Source organism: Dreissena polymorpha, chromosome 13, assembly GCF_020536995.1.
Source record: "Dreissena polymorpha isolate Duluth1 chromosome 13, UMN_Dpol_1.0, whole genome shotgun sequence".
In the NCBI taxonomy this organism is placed as follows: Eukaryota; Metazoa; Mollusca; class Bivalvia; order Myida; family Dreissenidae; genus Dreissena; species Dreissena polymorpha.
In genome coordinates, this window is record NC_068367.1 from 56,432,053 (window position 1) to 56,458,429 (window position 26,377).

A 26,377-nucleotide genomic window follows, 5' to 3' on the forward strand; every position below is an offset into this window, starting at 1 on the left:
TAAAGAGTAAGAGTTAGTTAGATGGATGTGGTGAAAAAGCATTTCATATGAGACAGTCAGAGACTTAACATATATCTTCTCTTAGATTTATGTAATCATAATTTAAACTGAAATCATCCATCAATTTCTGTAGTGTATTTGCATGTGGAAAATTGATATTCCAGTTAGAACATCCCTTAAATTGCACATTGTGTACGTCTTGCTTCCATTTGGTGAGTATAATTACAGTGTTAACATCATGCAAGGTGAAACAGCATAATATTATGTTAGTAGACATTACCTACAAGTATATGTGTATGTCCTGTAGTATTTGACATGCAAATAATACAATCAATGAAATTAAATTTATTGAGAATAAGATTTTTAATATTTAGTATTTTCTTTTATTGCTTTTAACTGCAAAATAAAACAAATACTTAGCATTGAGTGTCCACAATCATTAGGTCAGACTTTTCTTTGTGGAAATGAAATATTAATTAAATTAATAAGTAAATAAACTAATAATTCAGGGGTATGCCAGCATTATCCATTTTGCTAAAATGTTGATTAAGAACAAAGGAGTTGTCATAGGTATTTTGTAATTCCAAAAGGATTTCATGCATGGAGTATAATGATCCTGGGCTTGTTTTGAAGTTTACAACTTTTATATCTCAAAGATATGCATGACAGCCAGGTGTTGAAAGCAACAGTTGATACAAGAAAGAGATGGGCTGGGGCTTAATGAGTCATCATTCCAAGTGTTTTCTAAGACTTAATTATTTCCATGAAGAAATAACATTCAGAATTATTTACTGCTTTAATAAGTTACTGATGTAAAAGAATGTACCTTTTATGCCTTTTTCCTCTGTTGATCAGTTGTATTTCAGTTATTTCACAATGTCATCTGGGGTTCAAGAAAAGCTTACAACTATAAACATTCTTACATTTGGCTATTTCTTATTTCAATTCAGCTTTTGCATTGTCTGTGCTTTGCATTCATACTCAATTTATAAAAGGGTTGTCAAACATTTTATAGCAAAGTGGAAGTCATGCTGAGTAAAAAAAAGCACTTGAAAACAAGTTTTTATGTTTGTCAAAAAGAGATTGTATTTTGTGAATATGGTTGTAATGTGTTCTCTTGTTTAAATATGTTTTTAGAAGAATGTTGTGGATAGTTAATTTATTGTTAGAGATAAAAAATATTTGCTATTGTGAATTTAAGAAAGAATCTTAATTGAAAAAAAGACAATTAAAAAAAAGAAAACATGAAGTCTCACAGTTACTCAATGCAAATATTTTCTTATACAAGTGTAGCCCATAAAAGCATGTAAACACATGCAGTGTTTGTCAAAAAGTTTATTTTTATTTTATGTTCTAGATACAAAACAAATAACTGATATGTATTGGGAAAAAAAAATCAGAACTACTGAAAGAAATGGAATAACTTTTCACTTACAATCTCCATAACAGAGATGGAAACTGTGTGAATCGAAAATGAAAACAAGAAAAAACAAGCGTACATGTAAATAAGAATATGAATTGAATTTGCTCCCCTGCCAAACAAGGGGAGAGCTTTATGTATCGAGGATGTGTGCTCTGTAAGATGAGGGATGCTTTACTGGGCTGCATGGGAAGACAACCTCACAGCAGGCACACAGGGGGCGACAGGGGCAGTAACTCTGAACAGGAACGCTTCTTCTTCGATCAAACTGGCCTGAAAAACGTGGAACTTGAATCGAATAATGGGAAAAGGTTGAGGACAAGTAGACCCAAGAGAAGGGATAGAGCAAGCTCTGCTCAAAGAGTGGATAGATCTCAGCGTAAACTTTCTCAAGGTCAAGGTCATTGTAGTCAGCAGAGGTCAAAGTGTACACAGACGCCTGGGTTTGTTTGTAGGAAGGTCCCTGTAGCAACTGCACGGAAACGGAGTAAGCCATCTCTTAGTAGATATCAAGGTCAGAAAAATGAAAAACCAGCCAATGGCCAAAGACATTCGGAAAAAGCTAAATACGAGTGTGAATATTTCAAAAGACAGTATGAAAGAGATTTACTGAAGAGGCAGTCTTATCTGGAAAAGCTCCCTATATTGGAATACCAATACGAACAAGGCAAGCCCATACGGAGCATTTTGAAAAAGCCCCAGTTTGTGCGAACACCCAAAATGGATGAATTAATTATGGTTGAGGTATGAAATCATTCCGCAGTAGAAAATTGCATGGTCCAAAGTCATATCATGATAATGCCATTGTTGTGTGTTTGTTTGGGGAAATTTTTATGACCAACTAGTATTCAGTTGTTGGTTATAATCGTTAATAGTTGGCTTTAAGTAAGATTTATTACAATAACCGGTAATGTTTCATTATTCTCTTGAGCTTTGTTCATGTCAGTTTCCTTCTTTTAAAGACTGGCCTAGAAAAAAAAGTTGTCTCAACTGCCGAAACCATAATTGGTGTGCCTGAATGGGACGTTTTTATCTGCACTGTGTATTCAGAAATCCTCATTCTGAGACTCATTCAGTTGTTCAAATCCCTTGTAAGATAGTATGCATCTATATAGTCATTCCCAATATAAGGCAGTCTTTCAGAAATCTGGTGAAGTGTGATTTTTATTCGCTACAAAACCCTGAACAGGATATTAAGCTTTCTTCATTTCTTTACCCTATGATGAGATGTCATTGCTTTTGAGGTCTTGTTTCATAAATCTTTGTTATATTAGCACATACCTTAGTTTCTATTTGTATTATAATCCATAATGTTTATGTTCAAACATTTGCCTTACGTTTGAATAAGTATAAATACTTTAAGTTAATTTACAAACTAAATTTAATTGACATCTATTGTGTTTTTATGTTTTAGTTGGAAATCCAGAGACTAAGAGTGCTTATCTTGGTAATTTCATTACATAGCGTATGATTTGTTCAATTCTGTCCATCAGCCTCTAAGCATTACATTTTCAAACTCATATTGCTTGTTGATGATTTTTGCTAGCATTATTACATAAAATATTTTACAAGCTTTGGAAATGTTTGGGTCATGGGATGTTCAGCCAAGGGATATTGCAAATAATGATGGGCATGAAACACTTTTAGCTGCTTGTAGTTGGCTGCTCTAGCATAGATTATGGTGCCCCCTTAGATGGGCAATGTGCTGGCCGGTCTGTCATCAAGTTCTCAGGGATTGGGATGGCTTATTCTCAATGTCACTCACTGTATCCAGGGCTCCTGCTTCCTATCACCATTTTCTTCAAATACAAATTTTTTAGAAAAGTGGTGATAAATCTTCCGATATAAATGGTGAAAACTGATTTTCGCTTATTTTTCGTAAGTAACCAGACCGCTAACAAGTACCTGTATGCACACATGTCAGACATATGTACTCTGGACAGCACACCAAAGCTGTAGCCAGTCAACCCATAGCTCCTCCACTGGGTGGAGTCTACTCGGCAGAAATAAATTTATTGTCCAACCAAAACGCAGTATTTTTATGCCCCTCTTCGAAGAGAAGGGGGTATATTGTTTTGCACATGTCGGTCGGTCCGTCGGTCCGTCCACCGAATGGTTTCCGGATGATAACTCAAAACGATTACGCCAAGGATCATGAAACTTCATAGGTACATTGATCATGACTCGCAGATGACCTCTGTTGGTTTTCAGATCACTGGGTCAAAGGTCAAGGTCACAGTGACTGGAACCAGTAAAATGGTTTCTGGATGATAACTCAAGAGCGCTTACACCTAGGATCATGAAACTTCATAGGTACATTGATCATGACTTGCAGATGACCCCTATTGATTTTCAGGTCAAAGGTCAAGGTCACAGTGACTCGACACAGAAAAATGGTTTCCGGATGATAACTCAAGAAGGCTTACGCCTAGGATCATGAAACTTCATAGGTACATTGATCATGACTCGCAGATGACTCCTATTGATTTTCAGGTCACTAGGTCAAAGGTCAAGGTCACGATGACTCGAACCAGTAAAATGGTTTCCGGATGATAACTCAAGAACACTTACGCCTAGGATCATGAAACTTCATAGGTACATTGGTCATGACTCGCCGATGACCCCTATTGATTTTCAGGTCAAGAGGTCAAAGGTCAAGGTCACGGTGACTCTAACCAGTAAAAGGTGTACGGATGATAACTCAAGAGCGCTTACGCCTAGGATCATGAAACTTCATAGGTACATTGATCATAACTCGCATATGAACCCTATAGATTTTCAGGTCACTAGGTCAAAGGTCAAAGTCAGGGTGACTTGACACAGTAAAATGGTTTCTGGATGATAACTCAAGAAATCTTACGCATAGGATCATGAAACTTCATAGGTACATTGATCATGACTGGCAGATGACCCTTATTGATTTTCAGGTCACTAGGTCAAAGATCAAGGTCACAGTGACTAGAACCAGTAAAATGGTTTCCGGATGATAAATCAAGAATGCTTACGCCTAGGATCATGAAACTTCATAGGAACATTGATAATGACTGGCAGATGACCCCTATTGATTTTCAGGTCACTAGGTCAAAGGTCAAGGTCACAGTGACTTGAAATAGTAAAATGGTTTCCAGATGATAACTCAAGAATGCTTACACCTAGGATCATGAAACTTCATAGGTACATTGATCATGACTGGCAGATGACCCCATCAATTTTCAGGTCACTAGGTCAAAGGTCAAGGTCACAGTGACTGAAAACAGTAAAATGGTTTCCTGATGATAACTCAAGAATAATAGGTACATTGATCATGACTGGCAGATGACCCCTATTGATTTTCAGGTCACTAGGTCAAAGGCAAGGTCACAGTGACAAAAAGCGTATTCACACAATGGCTGCCACTACAACTGACAGCCCATATGGGGGGCATGCATGTTTTACAAACAGCCCTTGTTTAAAGACAAGAATGAGCTACGTATCCGCACAAAATATACTCAATAGCTTTAGCATGTGAAATAGACATTATACGGATCTTGACTCAGTTTTATTTGAAGTCCTGCCTCGAAATAATCACTATGGCCCCATTCCCAATGGAAACAAGTACATATTTTTCCCAAATGGGAGCTAAAAATTTTCAATGGAAGGTGTAGAACAAAAAAAATATATAATTATTTTTTTTAGATCTCAATATTTTGTTTATTTCCCATCCATATTTCAACCTTAGTAAATATCATATTTAAAACAGTTGTATTCTCAATTTTGAAGTTTTTTTAAGCAAAATAAGAACAATCTAATTTCCCAATTTTAGTCAAAACGCCGCAAATTTTCCCAATCCAAAGGGACCCGCTCCCATTCCCAAAATGGTGAAAAAGAACACTAAATGTTCCAAATGATGGTGCTGATTATAAATAAATATAAATGAAATAACTTTACTTTTGTTTGCATTGTATTTTTTGGTGAACGGTAGAATTTGTAATGTGGCAGAAATGGTTGGCAAAAGAAAACATATACCCAGCAATAGCCCTGGTTTCCCAAATGCTATTTGTTTCATTTTTGCCAGACTGCTTCCACAGGCTTTATATCTATCATGATGATAGTATTGTAATAGATCTAGAGGATACCAGAATGCACGTGGTTAAAATAAAGATTCTACGGAAAGAAATAGAAAAAGATCCTTCGAGAGTTGATGGCTCTATATTTTAATAGTTACGAGACAAATTTGTCAGCACTATTTAGAAACAATGAAGAAAAGGTGTTTATGTCAATAACTTGTTTCACAAAAGTTTTTGTCCAATGTCTATGAACGCAACAATCTGAATTGATTTGCTGTAAGAAGAAGAAACCTCCCTGGGGATACTTACATCGAGACTGCTGCCATTATAACAACGCTTTTTGGATGACAAAGAAATTAAGAATATGAGCCTTGTTGTGGGAAAACCAGGCTTAATGCTAGTTTCGGGAAAACTGGGCTTAATGCTATTTCTGGAAAAAACTGAGCTTTATGCTAGTTCTGGGAAAACTGGGCTTAATGCTAGTTCTGACAAAACTGGGCTTAATGCTAGTTCTGGTAAAACTGGTCTTAATGCTAGTTCTGGCAAAACTGGGCTTAATATTTATGTGTAAAGTGTAGTCCCAGAGAAGGCTTTGCAGTCAGCACAGGCTTATCAGGGGAAACACTTTCCGCAGTAACCCTTTCCCCATCAGAAGCAAAGTGAAAATGGCTATGTGCAAACAGCATAAAACCAGAACAGCCTGCGAGTAACTCGCAGTCTGTTCAGGTTTTATGCTCTTTGCTACTCATCATTATCTTAGGGTTGGAAATGAAGCCTTTCAAACTTAAATATATTATGAAAGAACTTAAATTTAATTAGAATTCAAATGCGTCAAAATGCGTTTAAAAAGGGTAAAGGGCTGATTGGATTTTTTCTCTAAGAAGAGACTTTCTATGAACAAAAAATACCATAAAAGCAGCAAGTGTCGTCCCTGATTAGCCTGTGTAGTCTGCACTGGCTAATCAGGGACGACACTTATGGAATATACATTAAGCCCCATTCTCTCAGATCAAGGCGCAAATTAATGATTATGGGACTATTGATTGTATTCTTGCAGGAGACAGAAAGAAACCTTCCTAAGGGATACTAACTTAGAGACTGCTGCCCATTGTGCAAAGCTTTTTGAATGGCATATGACAAAGAAATTAATAATTGGACTGACCATTATATATTTGCAGGAGACGGAGAGAAGTAAGGAGGCGTTTATGGACATGCTGGCCTCACGCTATCCCCAGTATGCAGAGAAAATCAGCACCACAGCCAGCGAGGATGGATTTCCTCTCAGGGTAAATATAATATTAGCCTTGCTCTTTGAAAACAGGGTTATTTGCATGTGCTTAAAGTTTCATCCCTGTTCAGCCTGTGCAGTATGCACAGGCTGATCTTTGACAACACATTCCGGCTAGACTGGATTTATGTATTGAAGAGACTTCTTTGAATCGAACATTTCATAAGCGGCAAAATTTATGTCCCTGATTAGCATGTACTCTAGACTCTGCCTTGACGGACGAAAAAGGGCTTAAAAAGGCCCTAAAGCCGATATTAGCTGTTTCCAGTGCATGATATTGAGGCATGTCCCCAGGGGAAAAGACCTGCAGATGTCAATGTGTTTATTGTTTGTTATTTTTTATTCTTTATTAATTTCAAGATTCATGCAGGGTAAAATACAAGCACGCAAACATTTATTTTGAATTTTAAGCAAAGCTGACAGCCACTTTTTTGGGTAATTTGTACACTTGGGTACCTTTGATTTGGAGCTCCCATGTGCTCAAAGGCCCAAGGGAAATGTATGTTATTATCATTAGACGGTAAATTGCACTCGCCATGTCAATAAGTTTGTCTTTTAGTGGTTTCTCGTCTGCTCAAATTACAATTTGGCATAGGCACTTTATTTAATGGATTAAATTTAAATTTCTTATATGTTGTCACCATTAAGTTTCAGTTTAAATGCCTAATAATCACACATTCTTAAGTTATTTCCCCTTCAACAAAGCTGACCAAGCGGTATGGACGTTTCTGTCGGTTTTGTGACAAGCCCTTCTTTCTTTATTCTACTCATGTCTTGGATTATTTTACTATAGGGGCAAAACAGAATCTGATGATCAATTTTTTTTTTATTGTCAACAACTTTTGCTTTCTACCAGTTTTTCTTTCCTGGTAAACGTAACGGTGCATGGGAAAACTGATTGTCATTGGCCTTTTCCATACAAACGTGTGTTCGAGTGACTTTAATGTAAAATAATTACAAATTATAACTCTGCTCTTGCCTTTGTACTATTGATCCTTGTGCTGTAATGCCTTGGGTAAACTTTTCTGTCTCAAATGCTGAATATTTGCATACATCTTGTCTCAAAAATGTCTGCCATGACCCATTGATCCTCTCTGGTATTTAAGTTTCCCATGTATAGTAACATGGCTTCACATGCATCCAGAGATTCTGAGATTCAAATGTATTGAGAGATGTCTTGATGTGGATCCAAAATTGGTGAACAATTGGTGAGAGACATGTGCATGCTTTCTGTCAAATGCTGTTGCCATATTTATCAATACATGTAGCAGTGATCAGATTATTTTGCAGATTCAATTTGAAGTGGAGATTATTTATAATTCTCTTTGGAAGACATTTGTCTGCTGTAATTTGGATACAAACTTTGGAATCCATTGTACATTTATTATGGAGTTGATATATGTGTATTGACATCATGTAGACCAGGCTTTGAATTGATGTTGGTGATTTGTGGTGTGTTGAGGTATCATACAGATCTGTTGGATTATGGCTGGAAGGACATGGACTTTAGATTTAGTTTAAACCTATTTATTTTAGCTGGATTGCATAGAAAGCCTTAGGCTTATTTAAAGGCTCTCAAGTCTGTTTCTTGAGACTAAAACCAGTATTTGGTGTCTTTGGGGGTGATCGAAGGAACGCTCCCAGTGGGGTTTTTACCCTCTCCCGATGGCGAGGTGGACACCATATCCACTACGCCACAGCGACCCGTGATTTCAGCGATTTGAGCTTTGGTATGTATTGTTTGCTATGTGCTAGGATCTATAATGAGATTTTCTTGAGAAGTGTGTTACTGAAATGACCATCTGATACTTAGGAAACTTGCAAGTTTTTCTGGCAAAATTCAGAAATGGGCCTTGTATCTTTTAAAATTAAATGGGCAAAGAAATCTACAGTTTCTCTTATCTTGGCATTTGTTGCTTAAGTCATGTGGCAAATAAATTGTGTAAAATAAAAAAATCAGTGTATGTTAGAGATTTTTGTACTCAAATCTTTGTTACATGCAATGACATGCTGACAGGTCTGACAAAGACCTTGGTCTCAACATTATTACACAATATCTCAGTATGAGAAATATAGTTACAAGTTGAGTGTTCTGTACATTTTATAGCAACATTATACCTCATTGTTATAGATGAGGGATTGTTTAACTGAGAGTGTTGCTAATCTCGGCCTTGATGTGTTTGTATTAACACATATACATCACGTATTACATATAAACATGGCAAATGGAAATGTCTGTAATCTTGGAACATTGATTAATAATGCATAGCACAATCATTTTTTTCTTCCCAGAGGTCTCTTAGAAGCCCTTCACTGTTTTACTGAAGGGTAGCATCGTTAGTAAATTGTTTGGTTTCTAAAGCTAAATTGTCTCGAAACTTGAAATGTGAAATATTGACTTTTGTTATTGTTGTGAAACTTTTGTGTCTGTATTTGACAGAATAAGCATGATCAATACTCTGTATAATGGCAACAACTCTACAAACTCAAAATTATTTGCATTGATTTTTGTGAAAGTGATTTTATGCAACTTTACTCAATTGTTCATGAGATGCAGAATCCACGTGCCACTGTTCCAAACTCAAGGTCAAAGTCCGAAATAACTTGTCATATATCCCTTTCCCCCATAAAAAGCAAAGTGAAAATAGCTTTTGCGACCGGCATAAAACCAGAACAGCCTGCGAGTAACTCGACGCAGTCAGTACAGGTTTTATGCTGTTTGCTGCTCATCAGTAACTAAGGGTTGGAAATGAAGCCTTTAAATCTTGAATTTAGTAAGAAAGGTATTTAATTGAATGTACTTTTTTTAAAGGACTACAAATGCATCAAAATATGTAGCTAAGGTGTGAAGGGTTAATTCACCTAATGGTTGCGATTCCATTCAGTTTAATTGGATCTAAATGTATGTTGACTATGATGGAAAAAATGAGGGAGCAACTAGGTGTTGCAAAACAGACGAGAACCTAAAAGTTAATGCCAATGACAACATTCTTTACCATGAAATGCATAATTATGTTTTTATTTATTGACTACAATTCAGAAAATATACTGTTAAATCAATTCCTGAAAAAATTCTAAGATTTTAAAGTTTTGAATGAAAAATACACAGTTTTACTGCACACTGTTTTCTTGATATCAATTGATTAACCCTTTCAGTGCGGGAACCGTATTTTGAAGGCCTTTGCAAACAGTTTGGATCCAGATGAGACGCCACAGAACGTGGCGTCTCATCAGGATCCAAACTGTTTGCTATTCTGATTGTATTCTTTTAAAAAAATCGAAGAAAATGCTAATTTTAGAAATTCAGCAGACGACATTTTAGCAGAAGACAAATTTCCCAGCATGCAAAGGGTTAAAAACTGCATGGAAAACATTGAAAGAGAGGTATTTTTCCAGACGTAAAACACAACTTTTCCCAGATAAAGATTTCTGATTTTCCTCTCTCCATCGGTGTTGGCTTCCAACAACAGCCTAAAAATGGTGCTAAATTGACATGACGCCTTATCTATGATCGCTCCGCCCACTAGAATTGATCCACCAATCAGCGATCGATTAATCGGGCGCACTCGTTAGCAACAACCTGTCCGCCATTTTCTAGACAAGCTACATGTTTAGGTTCACTTTTATTCCAACGAGTTTCTTTTGTTTTCCTCTTTAAAAAAACGATTAAAAATGGTTAAACGGTGTCAATGGGATAATGTAACTCGGACAATCGATATCTTGAAAGATTAGTTGGTGACATTTAATTTATATCGTTTACAAAGCCGAAAAGAGATCTTGAGAACTGTAAGAGATGTATAAATACATGCGGTCGTCCCCACAAACAACTGAACGTCAACACTGTCAAAGACAATTATAATATATTTTTATCGAATATACTAGCAGATTTAAATAGTTTATGTTATCGATCTGATTATCACATAATATTTCACTTTTTTTAAATAGTTTTATCAGTTACTAGGTCAGAAGCGAGGTTTATCTGCATTACTTTAAGAGAAATAAAACCCAGCATGAAGCCTAATTCATGCTGTGTTTTATTACTCTGATAGTAATGCACTTAATTGACATCATACATGTTATTTGAAGGTGACATATGTGATATATTATCTTATTAACGGTATCTACACATTTGCACTCATGTGGTGTCACCAATAAACGCTTTTAATCCACACTAGGAGCTCGAATGCCTAGATCTCATTTTTTAAACGAGTTTCGTTTATTTTGTTCGGATTGAAAAACGGAAATGAAATATGGCAAAAACGGTGTAAAAAGGGTTAATGCAACTCTGGCATTTGGTATCCAGAAAGATAAGTTAGATGAATTAAATTTATACCATTTCCAACACAGCAATGCGGTCTTGACAAGAGCGAGTGGAAGCTTCAAGAATTACAGAGATCCCCTTTATAGAACATTAATTTATTTCACAAACTTGAAATGTCATATACGCAATAACTAAGCATTATTAAGTATGTATAATGTCACGTGTGCATGTAAAATAATTGAGAATTTTGGTACCCAATTTCGTGTAACTTTACGAAATCCCCGTTAAAAATCGCGTTTCTTTGTGTGTCAGAAACAAGTTAAAACCATTTTGTTATTATTTTAAAAAGACGTATCGATAAATGCTATTGTAAAAGAGTTATTATTACTGATATTAGTTAACCAATAAATGCGGTAAATTCGGGTAAGTCGGTACCTGTGCGAGCGTCTGATATTGGTCAAGCCTTATTAATTTATAATAGCCTGACCGTATTCCATTTCGTACAACGCTAATTTTATGTCAGACAATGTCCAAACTTACTGTGTTGTTTTTGCGCTTTAAATTATAGTGATTGATAAATGTCCCATAAGCAATGTTTAATTTGATTAATATCACTTTTATACGCAATAACATGTGGGATTGAGGTACCCACCAGGCATCAGAAAGCGTGTAAAACTTCACTGAATTCCCAGTTATAAAGCACTATTTCGTGTCAAATACACGGGTAGGGGGGAATGTTTCGGTAATAATTTTGTTAATAACACTGGTAAATACCGGTGAAGTGTTAATTTATTGCAAATACCACCATTACACGTAATAACGGGTTCGATTTCGGTAAGCGCGCAAGCGTTCGAGAGCCTGTTTTATGTACCGATTTACCCGTTATAAATAGCTGATGTTCTCTTTAATCGTATATTTTTTTGCATTTGCAGAATAACTAAATGGCATCAACCCCTTTACAAGTGTAATATGGTGTTAAACAAGTCCATAAAATCATCCGGAATATCGCGTAAATCTATATGCAGTCTATAGGCAAAGAAGCGATTTTGGTGTTAGCTTGTCTAGGTTTTCTTCCCGCTGAGCCACGTGATTAAGTGGGCGGAGCGATCACTGATAAGGCGTCATGTCAATTCTGTCCTGAACTGATCAAACAAATTTACAGTGTGAATACATTGGGAGTTGTTCAGTAAACAGGTGATGTTGCAAATAAGAAGCTAAGGCCTTTCCTACATTAACAATGCTTTTTTATCAGATATAAACTGCAGTTATCTTAACACATTGTGGGTTGTGATCAATTAGAGTGCATCCTCTTGGAGCTTCTTATATTCTTTACTTAGTTATGGGGACTGACTAAATATTAGGAACTTCAACTTGGAGTACTCATACATTGATCAATATGTATTATTGTTGTAGTTAATTTCAAAATAATTCAATTTGCTGAACTGGAATTCTATAGGAGTTAGAAAATTTTGATTTCTGCAACTGTGAACAATTTGCTGAACTGGAATTCTATAGGAGTTAGAAATCTTTGATTTCTTCAACTGTGAACTGTTATCACTCTTCCATGATAAGATTTTGCTAAATATGTAATGAAAAAGCTAAATATTTCTTGAAATGATATTTATTGCAATGGTAAATAATAATATTTGTGTATCAAATATATAAGGTCACTGTTTATTTTGTTTTAATAATAAAAAGTTTTTTACAAGAAACATTTTATTAGTTAAAAAGAGAGGAACAGGTTTGGACTTTATTGATGTTTAATAATTGTAAAAAAAAAATATGTTCATATTGTTCCAAATCTTTTATTAAAATAAATCTTTTAGATTGCACCGTTAGCTTGAGAACTCAGTGGTATAAAGCTTGTGGGAACAAAAATCATTCTTATGTTAGATATTTGGTCTGTAGGTCAAAAGGTTTAACAATTGGCTTTAATACACATTTAAAGCAAGTTAAAGACTGACATTGTATATAAATGGGATAGCTGCAAATGTAAATATTTTAATAAACTTAAGAGGGAAACTTAATTGAAATTTAACTAGATTTTATCAGTTTTCAGATAGCAAAAATGTTTGGTATTTAAAGTATTGCTGTTCATAATTTATTCAAATGTTAGTAACTGATGTGTGATTATAGATTGATAGTCTTTACAAAATGTCTCTTGTTTAATGCTGTGCAAATGTCGATTTTTGGGCAGAAAAATTATCATGAGAGATAGTAACCCATTGAGATTTTATTGTTTTGGCCGGTCTTAAAAGCAACAAAAGCTATAGTTCATATTGTTGATTTTCGTTTTACAAGAAAAAGTTGGGCTTGTGTTTTATTTTCTATTGTTACTATATAATTTGTTTTGCAGACTCTTACATGACCTGATAACAGTTAACATTTGTGATTGGATTTTTTAAAAACTGTAATGTTAAGTATAGTCAATTATTCATTCAAATGGTTACACAGACATTTGGAAAAAATGTGAATTAAAAGTGAACTTTTGTATTGAAATAAAAGTCGAACAACCAATCAAATGGTTTGGAGTTTATTGAATAACTAGAAAATAATGACACTGGAATTCCTGTTAAGGATTTCCTGAAAAAAAGTGGGAAATCTATTCTTGTTAAGGATTTCCTGAAAAAAAAGTGGGAAATCTAAAATCCACCAAGTGTCTCCTGCAGGATAAGGAGAAATATGGAACGGAGCAAATCTGTAACCTTTGACATTGGACTCGTGAATGATGATGATTCAGACTTAAAAAGGAGTTTCTCAACAGACCATGTTGCACTTAGGAGACAACACAAAAACCTGGTAATGTCTTCGTGAAGACACATTTGTTTCTACATGGAAATGTTTCTGCTGTTTTGTCATCTGTATTTTACATGTTAATTTGAAAGATTATCCTTTGTCTCAACATACTTTGTTTCATTCGTATTTGACAGTACCTAGTACTTTAGTTGTTCAGGCTATTTGGTTTGCATAGATATTTCTTGTAGCTTGTTTAAAAAAAGTGGTAAACGGTTTGCACGATCATGATTTTGGCTATGATTGTCCACAGTAACTGTCATATCCAGTGATTTTTTTGCCCAAAATTACAGCCTCTTACAGGCTGTTTTCCAATTTCAAAAAGTATAAAAAAGGCAGTTTCCCAATGGCAAAAAGTATTATTTTTTCCCAACAATCTAACCAAAATTTCCCCTAGACTTTTCCAATAAACGCAATAATTGGTTTGAGTTTATTATACATCAATTTAGTTCCTTAGCTCTTTATACTATAAATTTTACAAAGCAGCTTAACATGGGCTTAATATGAACAATAGGTATACTGTTATTTATAATCATATGTGTCTTGTTCTTTGAAAGCTGGTCATAATGCATGTGCGTAAAGTGTCGTCTCAGATTAGCCTGTGCAGTCCGCACAGGCTAATCAGGAACGACACTTTCCGCTTAAATGGTATTTTCCGTTTAAACGAAGTCCCTTTTTATCAAAAAATCTAGTTTAAGCGGAAAGTGTCGTCCCTGATTAGCCTGTGTGGACTGCACAGGCTAATCTGGGATGACACTTTACCCACATGCATTATGACCAGTTTTCTCAGAACAAGACACATATTAATAATGTAGAATTTTTCCCAATGTCATGGTTCATTTCGCGCTTTTTTTCCCAAAAAAAAGCATAGGCTGTAAAATATAACGCAAAAAAAATCACTGATATCATACAGGTACATGTTCCCAATGGAAAGTTAAAATAAAATTAAAAGAATCTGAATGTTTTATTGAAAGTGTATCATAGCTAAGCCTTTAGGATTACCACTCCATTTGTTTCATTGTTATGTATCTTGGAGAGTATCAAATGTAACATATCATCAATAACCAAATGGACTAAATTGCAATGCAACCAAGTGTAAAGAGCATTTGATGTATGGCAAGCACACTGACCTTGCTAGCTCTATAAGAATACACTTTTATAAAATTTAATATCTGTTAAATTAAAAACAAGACAAAAGGCACCAATTTATATTTTTGAAGTCAACATAATGTATGCATAAGAAATACAAACATATTATTACTTATAAGCAAGCTATTACTATCCCAGTATGTATATCCATATTTATGCCCCCCTTCGAAGAAGAGGGGGTATATTGTTTTGCACATGTTGGTCCGTCCGTCCGTATGTCTGTCTGTCCACCAGATGGTTTCCGGATGATAACTCAAGAACGCTTACGCCTAGGATCATGAAACTTCATAGGTACATTGATCATGACTGGTAGATGACCCCTATTGATTTTGAGGTCACTAGGTCAAAGGTCAAGGTCACAGTGACTCGTTCTTGGATGCAGTTTAGGACCACATTTGCAGATTATATTATGTACTGGTGTCGTGGGGTCTTGAACTGATCTTTGTTTACAATTCCAGTAAAAAAACACTTGCTTACATTAATCTTTGGATTAAATTATCAAAATAAAGCAAAAGCAAAGTTGAAAAATATGATTAAATTAATTCGCGTCACAATGTTTGTATAGGTCTCTGGTTCAAATAAGACGTTTTGCGTTGAAAATCAACAAGTTTTCATGACAACAACAACTTTAACAAGCATTACCACGACGACGCGGGGATCGATCTACCTCGATTGTTTTCATGGACGATCATATAAGTCGAGTAAGAGCAAACAAATAATTTGTGTAAGAGTAGTTTATCTTATATAAGATTTATGCAAAGGGCATCGCATTGCATACTGGTGTGCATCGAATTACGGAAATGAAGCAAAGTTTTTGTTTTAATGGGAGAGAAACGCATTAAACATGTGATCAAAATTGCCTGATGTTACAAAAGGTGCTTTTAGGACTCATTTCGTTTGAAGATATAGATGTGTTTCTTTGCATAATTTGTCTCTGTGTTAAGGTTATAAGATATGTTAAAAAAGTCGTGGCCTAGAAATAAATATACTAGACATCCTTAATTTTGGAAATAAATTTATCCAATTTAGAAGGATGGGAGAGTCCACTAGGCATAAATGGGTTAACTCTGCTTGGAATACACGCCAAACATGATTCTTGGCCAGGCTCCACCCGTTTTATCCCAAAAGATCCCAGAAAGAAGCATTTTATTTGGCAAACCTTATGCAATGTATTTGGGCTGCATGCAGTGGACAGCAGCTTTTAGAAAGATGACGATTGAATCAAATATGCACAGTAAATGGGGATCACAAATTCAGCACATAACAGAGGTATAATTTAAAAAGAGAATAATGGGAAAAAGGTAAACCTTGGCTGAGATTTGTCTAAACCCTGGAGAAAACTGCAGATGATAATAAAGAAAAAGATGGATAAAACTTTGTCATATAACACTTAAGCTTCTTATACCAAATGTATTTGATTTTATGGACAGATGAAAAATACTATGGATTGGTCAACATCTTCTGGACAATTTCATAAATGTGAAATTTTGAGTAATTCATCATTAAAGGCACAGTCTGTTTATGACACCCAATCAATAAAAGTGTTTATTTTATTGTCAATTCTAGTGTTTTTGTAAAAAATGAAGTCATAACTTTGTTTCAACAGCATATGTAAATTATTATGTAATTTATCCCTTCAGATATGCAACAGTTATTGGTGTAACAGACAAATAACTATTGTTGCAAGTGTGCATTCCCTAAAATTCTATTGGGCATTGAATGCTACTCTAGCATAATTACCCTAATAAAATACTAGGTCAAAAGTAACAAAAGTGATCTTTGTCAGCAATGCGGAATAAAGTGGATCAATTATTTACCTTCCTCAATTAATAAAATGGACCAAGTTCATGCATGAATTTGTTAATAATTAATTAAATAACCTTAAATAGACATTATCTTGTAAGGTCAAAATTAACATTACTAACATGATTGAGGTTGCATGTGCTAAACTGTTCATTAATGGAATTTCTACTTTGACATGCTGTCATCAAATTAACATGATATTTTGCATCCTTTTTTGTAGAATTATTATACAGAGCTTCGCTACTTTGTTGAAGTGTTGTTGTGTACAGATATAAACATATTAATGTCTTTCTTATAAACATTCGCGTATTTGCATACATTGTTTATTTGATGCAAATTCATATAAATAAGGGTATAAGATTGGTACCGTAACAAAAAAATAAGTTTATTTATTGTAAAAAAAGAAAGAAGTGCAAGATTTATAGTTTAAGACTTGCTAAAGAAAGTGAAAGTGTAAGAGTATACAAGATTGAAATATGTGTGAATATTATTTGAAGAATTGTAAAAATAAGTGTAAAATTCATAATGTTATGGGGTTGTTTACAAATAAACACTGCTGAAAAAAGTGGGACTTGGATAAGGAAGAAAGCAAATTGAGATGCATGATTCTAAAATGTCGATGAATGAGTACAAAATGTCACATCCAATGTCCTTGGACTTTGTGTAATCTCATTCATATATCACTCTTGGTCTTGAACATTCTGCATTTTGGGCATTATCCACAATGAATGCAAGCATTGTAATTGGAGTTGAGTTTAAAATTTAACAGGTATGAGCAAAGAACATTATATATGACCCTGTGTTCGATTCTAAAGAAATGTAAGTTTCTTTGAAGGTATAAAAACGAATGAAAAACTTAATTGTTAACAGGATTTGTTTATTAGGCAGAAATACTGAAATAGATATTGATTGTTACTTAGATTTGCCATAAACACTATTCTAAATGGATTTTTCTGACCTAAATTGAGATTGTCTTTTTGCTATTGTGGAGAAATTATGCAAGCTCATCAGTTTAGTTATCAACCTGCAGACAATATTTTGCATACCTAAGTGATGCCATAGACAATGTTTCATAAGTATGGCATGGTTGCTTCTTTTTCTTTGTGACGGAAATTAACTCTCTCAGTGCTGGTACCGAATTTTGAAGGCCTTTGCAAACAGTTTGGATCCAGATGAGACGCCACAGAACGTGGTGTCTCATCAGGATCCAAACTGTTTGCTATTCTGATTGTATTATTTGAAAAAAATTGAAGAAAATGCTAATTAAAAAAATTCAGCAGACGACATTTTAGCAGAAGACAAATTTCCCAGCATGCAAAGGGTTAATCAAAGTCCTAGTCATGACAGACAGGTGTCTATGCAAATATGGTCCTTGGAAAATTAGGTCCCCAAGTTCTAGGTTAATAATATACCATTAGGATAATTATGCCATTTAATTTCCAGAGTGTCTGTGCTGCCTGTATTAATCAAGGGATAAAAAAATACAGATTATAAAAGCAATTTTTTATGGGAAATGTGTAATATAATTACTCTTGTTAGGCAGCCATTTCAACAGAAAGACAAGGAGCTTGAACATTATATGCCCATACGCCCAGTCTTATCAAGCCTCCACAGACAACCAGGCTGGTGCTAAATTGTTTGTGTCAGTGCCTACCTTATACACTTAAAAAAAGTTTATACAAGGCTTTTCTTTGTTTGATGAATGTATCTGATTACCTGGGCATTGTTTCCGTTGCTAGGTGAAAGGGATTGCACTAATGTTGTAACTGTTTCACTGGAGAACTGTGGTCATTTTCTGATGTCAGCATGTAATGATGGTATTTTCATTTTTGGATAATATATAAAGGCTTATTTACCAATTGTTGAATCTGATTGCAGGTATGTTCGTTACTACAAAATTATTGTCTCAAATTAATTACCCATTATTATGCCCCCCTTTGAAGAAAAGGGGGTATATTGCTTTGCACATGTCGGTCGGTCGGTCGGTCCGTCGGTCCGTCCACCAGGTGGTTTCCGGATGATAACTCAAGAACGCTTGGGCCTAGGATCATGAAACTTCATAGGTACATTGATCATGACTCGCAGATGACCCCTATTGATTTTGAGGTCACAAGGTCAAAGGTCAAGGTCACGGTGACCCGAAATAGTAAAATGGTTTCCGGATGATAACTCAAGAACGCTTAGGCCTAGGATCATGAAACTTGATAGGTAGATTGATCATGACTCGCAGATGACCCCTATTGATTTTCAGGTCAATAGGTCAAAGGTCAAGGTCACAGTGATTCGAAATAGTAAAATGGTTTCTGGATGATAACTCAAGAACGCTTAGGCCTAGGATCATGAAACTTGATAGGTACATTGATCATGACTCGCAGATGATTCCTATTGATTTTTAGGTCACAAGGTCAAAGGTCAAGGTCACAGTGACCCAAAATAGTAAAATGGTTTTCGGATGATAACTCAAGAACGCTTATGCCTAGGATCATGAAACTTCGTAGGTAGATTGATAATGGCTGGCAGATGACCCCTATTGATTTTCAGGTCACTAGGTCAAAGGTCAAGGTCACAGTGACCCGAAATAGTAAAATGGTTTCCGGATGATAACTCAAGAACGCTCATGCCTAGGATCATGAAACTTCATAGGTACATTGATTATGACTCACAGATGACCCCTATTGATTTTGAGGTCACTAGGTCAAAGGTCAAGGTCACGGTGACCCGAAATAGTAAAATGGTTTCCGGATGATAACTCAAGAATGCTTAGGCCTAGGATCATGAAACTTCATAGGTACATTGATCATGACTCGCAGATGACCCCTATTGATTTTCAGGTCACTAGGTCAAAGGTCAAGGTCACGGTGACTCAACATAGAAAAAATGGTTTCGCATGATAACTCAAGAACGCTTACGCCTAGGATCATGAAACTTTATAGGTAGATTGATCATGACTCGCAGATGACCCCTATTGATTTTCAGGTCACTAGGTCAAAGGTCAAAGGCTGCCACTACAACTTACAGCCCATATGGGGGGGCATGCATGTTTTACAAACAGCCCTTGTTTTTGTTTTGGTTCATATTTCTTAATTGTTGTGGCTGTGGTATGGATGATAATTTGTTACAATAATGTTTGATATGAGCGCTATTATAAATTTTAGCGTGCAAATGTACTTGAAACATGGGCAGCTTCAGTATGCACACTTGATTGTATTCTTGCATGTTGTGTTAATTTCTGCTTAATTAAACCCTTTCCCATTCAGAACCAAAGTTAAAATGGCTATGTGCAAACAGCATCAAACCAGAACAGCCTGCGAGTAACTCGCAGTCTGTTCAGGTTTATACTGTTTGCTGCTCATCAGTATCCTATGGTTGGAAATAAAGCCTTTAAAATCTTGAATCTAGGAATAAAGTACTTTAATTTAATTTGATTTTCTAATGCGTCCTAGTTAAGTGTGTTTCTAAGTGGTTAAGGGTTTATACCTAAGATGTCTTTACTTTGAACACATACATGCACAAATGTTTAAATAATTTGCCAGATTTTGTGAATGTTAGGTTGCGTAATTATAATAGTTTATGATCTAAACTTATCTATAATAATGTATATAAGATCTTGGCAACATATGTGGGTTTTTAAAAAGAAGTATTTTAACTGTACTTGTTATAAATCAGATGCTTATGTTTCTTTAAATGCTTAATTATACAATATGAAATGGTTTGGTTTGTAGACCACTAGCCTGCACTTGAAAACATGGTCAATCTATCCAGCATTCTTATGAAGCAGTGTAAAACCTTTCTCATCTTATGAGACAAACAATAAGGTCTCAAGTGCAATTTGAGACACTTCACTGTTTTGTTGTAGAGACTAAATACCACCTGATTGATGGGCTGAATTAGTCTCCTGTCTATGCAAGGTGTCATTCTTTGTGGATGGTGTCACAGTTTCTTCCTAGATTTATTGAGAGTTTGCATACCACGCTGTGCATCTTGGTATGGACCTAAGAATTAAACAACGTTTTTTGCTAAAAGAAGCATTAAAAAAAAAAATGTTTCCTGATATCGTGTTTGCTTTCTCATAACATTTAAAGGTCATGGTTTTAAAACAATTCTGCTTTTTCTAGGCCTTACTACTCTCCATCTATTTCTATCTCCTCGAAGATTATTAAAGACAAAATATTGTATAAATGATGTAACAGCAACATGTCTGAGGATTAAGCTCAAGGGGAGAAACAGGGGATGGGGCCTTTCATTGTTATGCCTCACCCTTATATAGTATGTGGCTCCACTTCCATTTTTTTATTGTCCGATGTTCAGGAAACTTGGTCATTTGTCCGAATTATATCTTGAAAATTTTTGTTTATTCCCTGAACATATCAAACCCCCTTCTCTGTGCCTCCCCCAACCTCCCCGTCCCTCCCTCCTCAGGCCCTTGAACGTCAAGCATAACTCACACCCTATACATTTGTATATTGCAATATTACCATACCAAACTCTCCAGTGATATGGATAACAAAGTTCCCTGCTTAGCCAGTGCAACAAATTATGATTCACTAATTACAGTATCGGTTTTGCCCATGTTTTCAGATCAATATCTCGTGTCACATTCTCTAGCTTCTGTTCCAAGATTAGGGGCTCCAAAGAGCTGTCATTAACCACCCAATAAGGTCAAGCTGGCACTAGATTAAAATCTGGGAACAATGGAATTGGATCAGAAAGAATTGCCTCTTATATGAAAGCATCAAATTGAAGAAAGCTTTCTTCAACGGAATATAGTGTTTTTTGCTTGATGTTTCATGTGGGCAGGGATTATTATAATGGCCATATTGCTAAATGTATATTTATAAAACACTCTTGGTTTGGTTGTTTTAACAAAACAGCTGCTTTTACTTGCAAAAAATTGTTGTATTAATTAGAAGTGAACCTGTGAATATGTTCAAACCAAAGTCCCGTTTAAATGTTGATATTCACATTAAGAGAGCAATCTTTTTATCCCCAACAGAAACCGGAAGGATATAGTTTTGGCGTTGTCCGTCTGCATGTCATAAACTATATAAGATTTCACAATGAAACTTCATAGGTGTAAAGATATCCGACAGAAGAAGTTCCATGCACAAGAACCATAATGGTAAACTTTCTTAAATAAGAACTATTGCCCTTTGCTGTTTTTATGCCCCCGGATCAAATGATCAGGGGCATATTTTGTTCGGCCTGTCTGTCTGTCATTCTGTCCCAAAACTTTAACCTTGACATGCATGTGTATCTCATGAATCTGCACATTTTTAATGGTAAAAGGTCAAGGTCATCCTTCAAGGTCAAAAGTAAAAAAATACAATCCAAGGGAAGTAATAAGCTTTAAAAGGGATATAATTTCTAAACTTTCCAAATGATATATTGAAATATTATTTCAAAGCGGCTTAATAGGGGGCATTGTGTTTCTGACAAACACATCTCTTGTTGTTTGGTGTAACTTTTCAGATTGTCTGTATAACAACCCTTCAAATAACCTTTTCTTTTAGTTCCACACCCATCAGTAGAAAAAATTTATTTTGTTGATTCAACAAAGTTGCTTGTTTCTCTACAAAGTTCTCACACCATTTCAGTCGGGTCGTTCTCGTGACCATCATCGCCGATCAACCACACTAGGCTACACCCAACCAGGCCGTCCCGCAGACTATGAAGGTACAATGTCAGAAATGGACGGTCCCTCATTTCATCGCGGAGGTTTTGTTCGTTCAAGTCTGCCAGCAACGAGAAGTCCCCCGTCTGTCGATAAACCTCCAGGTATTATTAATCAGAGTATCCTTAAAATAAATGAACATTTTTTTAGAACTTGGAACAGTGTTGAAATTATTCAGTTTTTTTCGTACTTGTCTTTTGTTGTTTTTTCACACAATTTTTTTTATCCATTAAAGTGACACTTGCCATTGATTTACTCTTTATAGGGAATTATTCACAGCTGGCAAAATGATGATTGTTTGTTGGTGCTTGAGTATTTGTTTTAATAGCTTAATTACGTTACCTGATATCATATGCTATTTACTCCGATAGGATCGTAATTTATCCGGAATTTTTCGTCCGAGGAATCCCACACTTTTTGAGAAACCCGTCAGGTAGGTCAGAGCGGTCACATTTAGTGCCGTGTAGCCGCACAACCAAAACGGGACATTACCCAGAATTCCACACTTATTCCGGATGGCGATATACAAAGGCCGACATTTTGTTATAAACTTCATTGTTGCTTCTGTTTCGCTGGATTCTTCTGTTTAACAGGATAGAGAAGTTTTTGTATTGCGTTAAAACATTCTCCGTATATATATCCGTGTATTTCTGTATCGTTTTGTGTATTTGTTTGTTTGTTCAAGGCAAAGTATGCCACAAACACGTGGCTCATGTGGACACACAAAGGCAGCATGGGACAACCATGGTAGCTGCCTGTCGTGTGCAGGATGTACCCAGGATAACTGCTGCCCTTTCTGTGAGCATTGTTCTGCAGATACCTGGGCCATTAAGCGTCGACCCTTCAAGAGTCGTGGACGCAACAAGAATAGTTCAGATCAAAGTAGGGAAAGTTCCGTGTGTCGGGACTTTTCACCACACAATCTTGACCATACTACACCAGTAGCTGCCAGGCATCGGTCCCTACCCCGTGACGACGCCGGAAAAAATTTGCCCGGTCCGTTCATCAGGAATGACCAGTTGAATGACTCGGCATCAGATCAACGTAGGAAAAGTTCCGTGTGTCGGGACTTTTCACCACACGATCTTGACCATATGCCACCAGTAGCTGCCATGCATCGGTCCCTACCCCGTGACGACACCAGACAGAATTTGCCCGGTCTGTTCATCGGGAATGACCAGTTGACCGGTCCGGAGACTTCACCGGGCACCAGTCACCGGTCAACATTGACCGGTCCGGTCACCGGTCATGCTATAACCGGTCACCGGTCACTGACCGGTCTGGTCACCGGTCATGCTATGACCGGTCGGGTCAACCGGTCACCGGTCATTGACCGGTCATGCTGTGACCGGTCCGGTCAACTGGTCACCGGTCATTGACCGGTTCGGTCACCAGTCATGTAATGACCGATCCGGTCACCGGGTTTTGGTCTGTGCCACAGACCGTTCCGGTCACCGTAGATGTTGACAGTACCTTGTCAGTACTCCACAAAGGTAGACGCAGCCGCGTTTCCACCGTGAGTCACAGACATAAACGTGTAGTGTCTGATGTTTCCGACTACTCCTCCACCTCGGGCTCGTCATCGTATAACTCATCGTCTACTTCAAATAACCCTTATCATTACCGGAGGGGACGTCGTTCACGCTCACCGAGTGTTTCTCGGCGTAGATTGCCTCGTAAAGAGCGATCACGCCAGCGCTCGGGGAGACGTTCGATCAGGAAACATCATTCCCAGCGCCGCCGAACAGTGTCTCGGCGTTGCAGGGATAAGGGACATAGACCTTCCTCTATTAGACGCTCTCGGACTCCTAGGTCCCCTAGTCGATCCTTCTCTGAGGAATCTATTGACACCCTTCCACGTGTGTCGGCCTCTATTTTGGCCTCAACATACACTTCAGCCGTTCCTACAACCACTGAGCATAATTTGTATTCAAACACTAGTTTGCATACATATCAGGCTCAAGGTACAGGGGTTAATCTAACCACTTCGGCTGCGTTTTCAGCCCCACGGGTCTCTTCCACATTGCATAGAAGAATTCCCAGGGCTGCCGCTACACCATCAAATCCCAATACTTTGTGGATCCAACAGTCGCCGGGAATCTTTGTCCCTTTTTCGACTGATCCTTTACCAGCGACCTCTGGTATTCAAAGTGAGTCTGCTGACTTGATCTCTGAGAGACCTAACTCACCAGCTATATCTTTGATGGTGCCGGAAAACGATTCTCTCATGATAGAAGCGAATGAATCTATTATTCCTTCTCCTATATCCACCGGTTTCAATCAATCCAGCGTCCGTCTGCTCCACGTCAGCCCACAAATAGGCCTCCTTTTCAGAACAGAACAACTTCCTATCGGAAGCCTTCTGTAAAACAAAATTGGAGTAAGGGCAAACCCAATGCGGACAAGAAGTCATTTAATCCTTCTTCCAGCAAGGGTGGACCTCCTAAAGGTCAGCCCTAGGTCATACCCCTTTCTACCGCCACAACCTCTGATGCCGGAGGTACCAGTCGGGGCCAGACTTATGCACTTCGCAAATCGATGGCTCCAAATAACTTCGGAAGCGTGGGTTCATTCTCTTGTCACACAAGGCCTCACTTTTCAATTCGAAAAAAGGCCCCCACTCTCTCGCGTCCCAATAGATCTGGTATCTCCGCATCCACAACTTCCAGACTCCATTCTCGGACTCCTGGAAAAACAGGCGGTAGAAAGGGTTCACGACCCTTGTTCTCCAGGATTTTACAGTCGCCTTTTCCTTGTTCAAAAGAAAAGCGGCTCCTGGAGACCAGTCATAGACTTAAAAGTGTTCAACACGTTTCTAGTCAAACCTACTTTCAAGATGGAGACTCCTGCCTTCATTCGGCGCTCCATCAAACCCATGCAATGGGGGGTTTCCTTGGACTTGGAAGATGCATACTTCCATGTTCCTATCCATCCCAACTACCGGAAGTACCTGCGCTTCTCCTTTCGAGGCCAGGTCTACCAGTTTCGAGCGATGCCCTTTGGATTGGCCAGGGCTCCACGAGTTTTCACCAAACTCATGGCCGCAGTGAGCGCACACCTCCGATTACAGGGGGTTCAACTGCTTCAGTATTTCGACGATTGGCTCTTACACCAGCTCGATCGTCAACTGCTTCTGCTACACCTAGAGTTCTCTTGGAAGGAGCTCCTTTCTTTAGGACTCCTTCTCAATGTAGCCAAGTCAGACCTCATTCCCTCTCAGGATTTCATATTCGTGGGAATGAATTTTCTGACCCACATCAATCGGGTCAGGGTCTCACCGCAACGTATATCAGACCTCCTTTTGAAGGTCAGATGGGTGCTGTCCCAATCTCATATCACAGCTCAAGATTTCCTCTCACTCAACGGTATCCTGAGCTCTGTAGCAGACTTCGTGCAGTTGGGACGTCTTTTCCTACGTCCTCTTCAGCACTATCTCTCAGCTCGATGGAAATGGTCTCCAGACAATCTGCTAACACAGATTCCCATTCTTCCGTCCTTAGTCCCCCACCTTCTATGGTGGCTAGACGAGGAGACCCTGTTTGCAGGAGTACCGCTTCTTCCCCAGCAACCGTCTTTACATCTCATAACGGATGCGAGCATGGAAGGTTGGGGCTCTCACCTGGAACCCCGCAGCCTGACATTATCAGGATTGTGGTCTCCTCAGGAGTCTCTCCTGCACATAAACAATCTCGAAATGCGAGCAGTCTTTCTAGCTGTTTCTCAATTCCAATCACATCTTCGGGACTCCTGTGTGATGGTATCGACAGACAACACATCAGTCGTGGCTTACATCCAGAAACAGGGCAGGACACACTCTCACTCCCTGTATCTGGAAACAATGAAATCACTTGTTCTTTGCAAGAGCCTAAACGTCTCTCTCTTGTCCAAACACAATTACCAGATCGTCTCAACGCCCTGGCGGACGGTTTGTCTCGCAAACACCAGT

The 26,377-nt window shown here is 37.3% G+C and overlaps 1 protein-coding gene across 10 annotated transcripts in view; it reads left to right on the forward strand.

Moving 5' to 3' along the window:
* The window catches only part of LOC127856225 (SRC kinase signaling inhibitor 1-like), a 250,653-nt gene that overhangs the window by 192,427 nt on the left and 31,849 nt on the right, over nt 1-26,377 (forward strand). For 9 of the 10 annotated variants that reach the window (XR_008037915.1, XM_052392316.1, XM_052392317.1 and 6 more), the window contains 2 exons: nt 6,645-6,752; nt 22,355-22,535. Coding sequence is in view for 9 of the 10 variants with exons in the window: in XM_052392316.1 (XP_052248276.1) it covers nt 6,645-6,752; nt 22,355-22,535 (289 nt within the window). In the remaining variant the exon portion in view is untranslated. Of the gene's footprint in view, nt 1-1,458; nt 2,165-6,644; nt 6,753-22,354; nt 22,536-26,377 lie in introns of those variants that run through there. The other variant, XM_052392314.1, reaches the window with a different exon arrangement.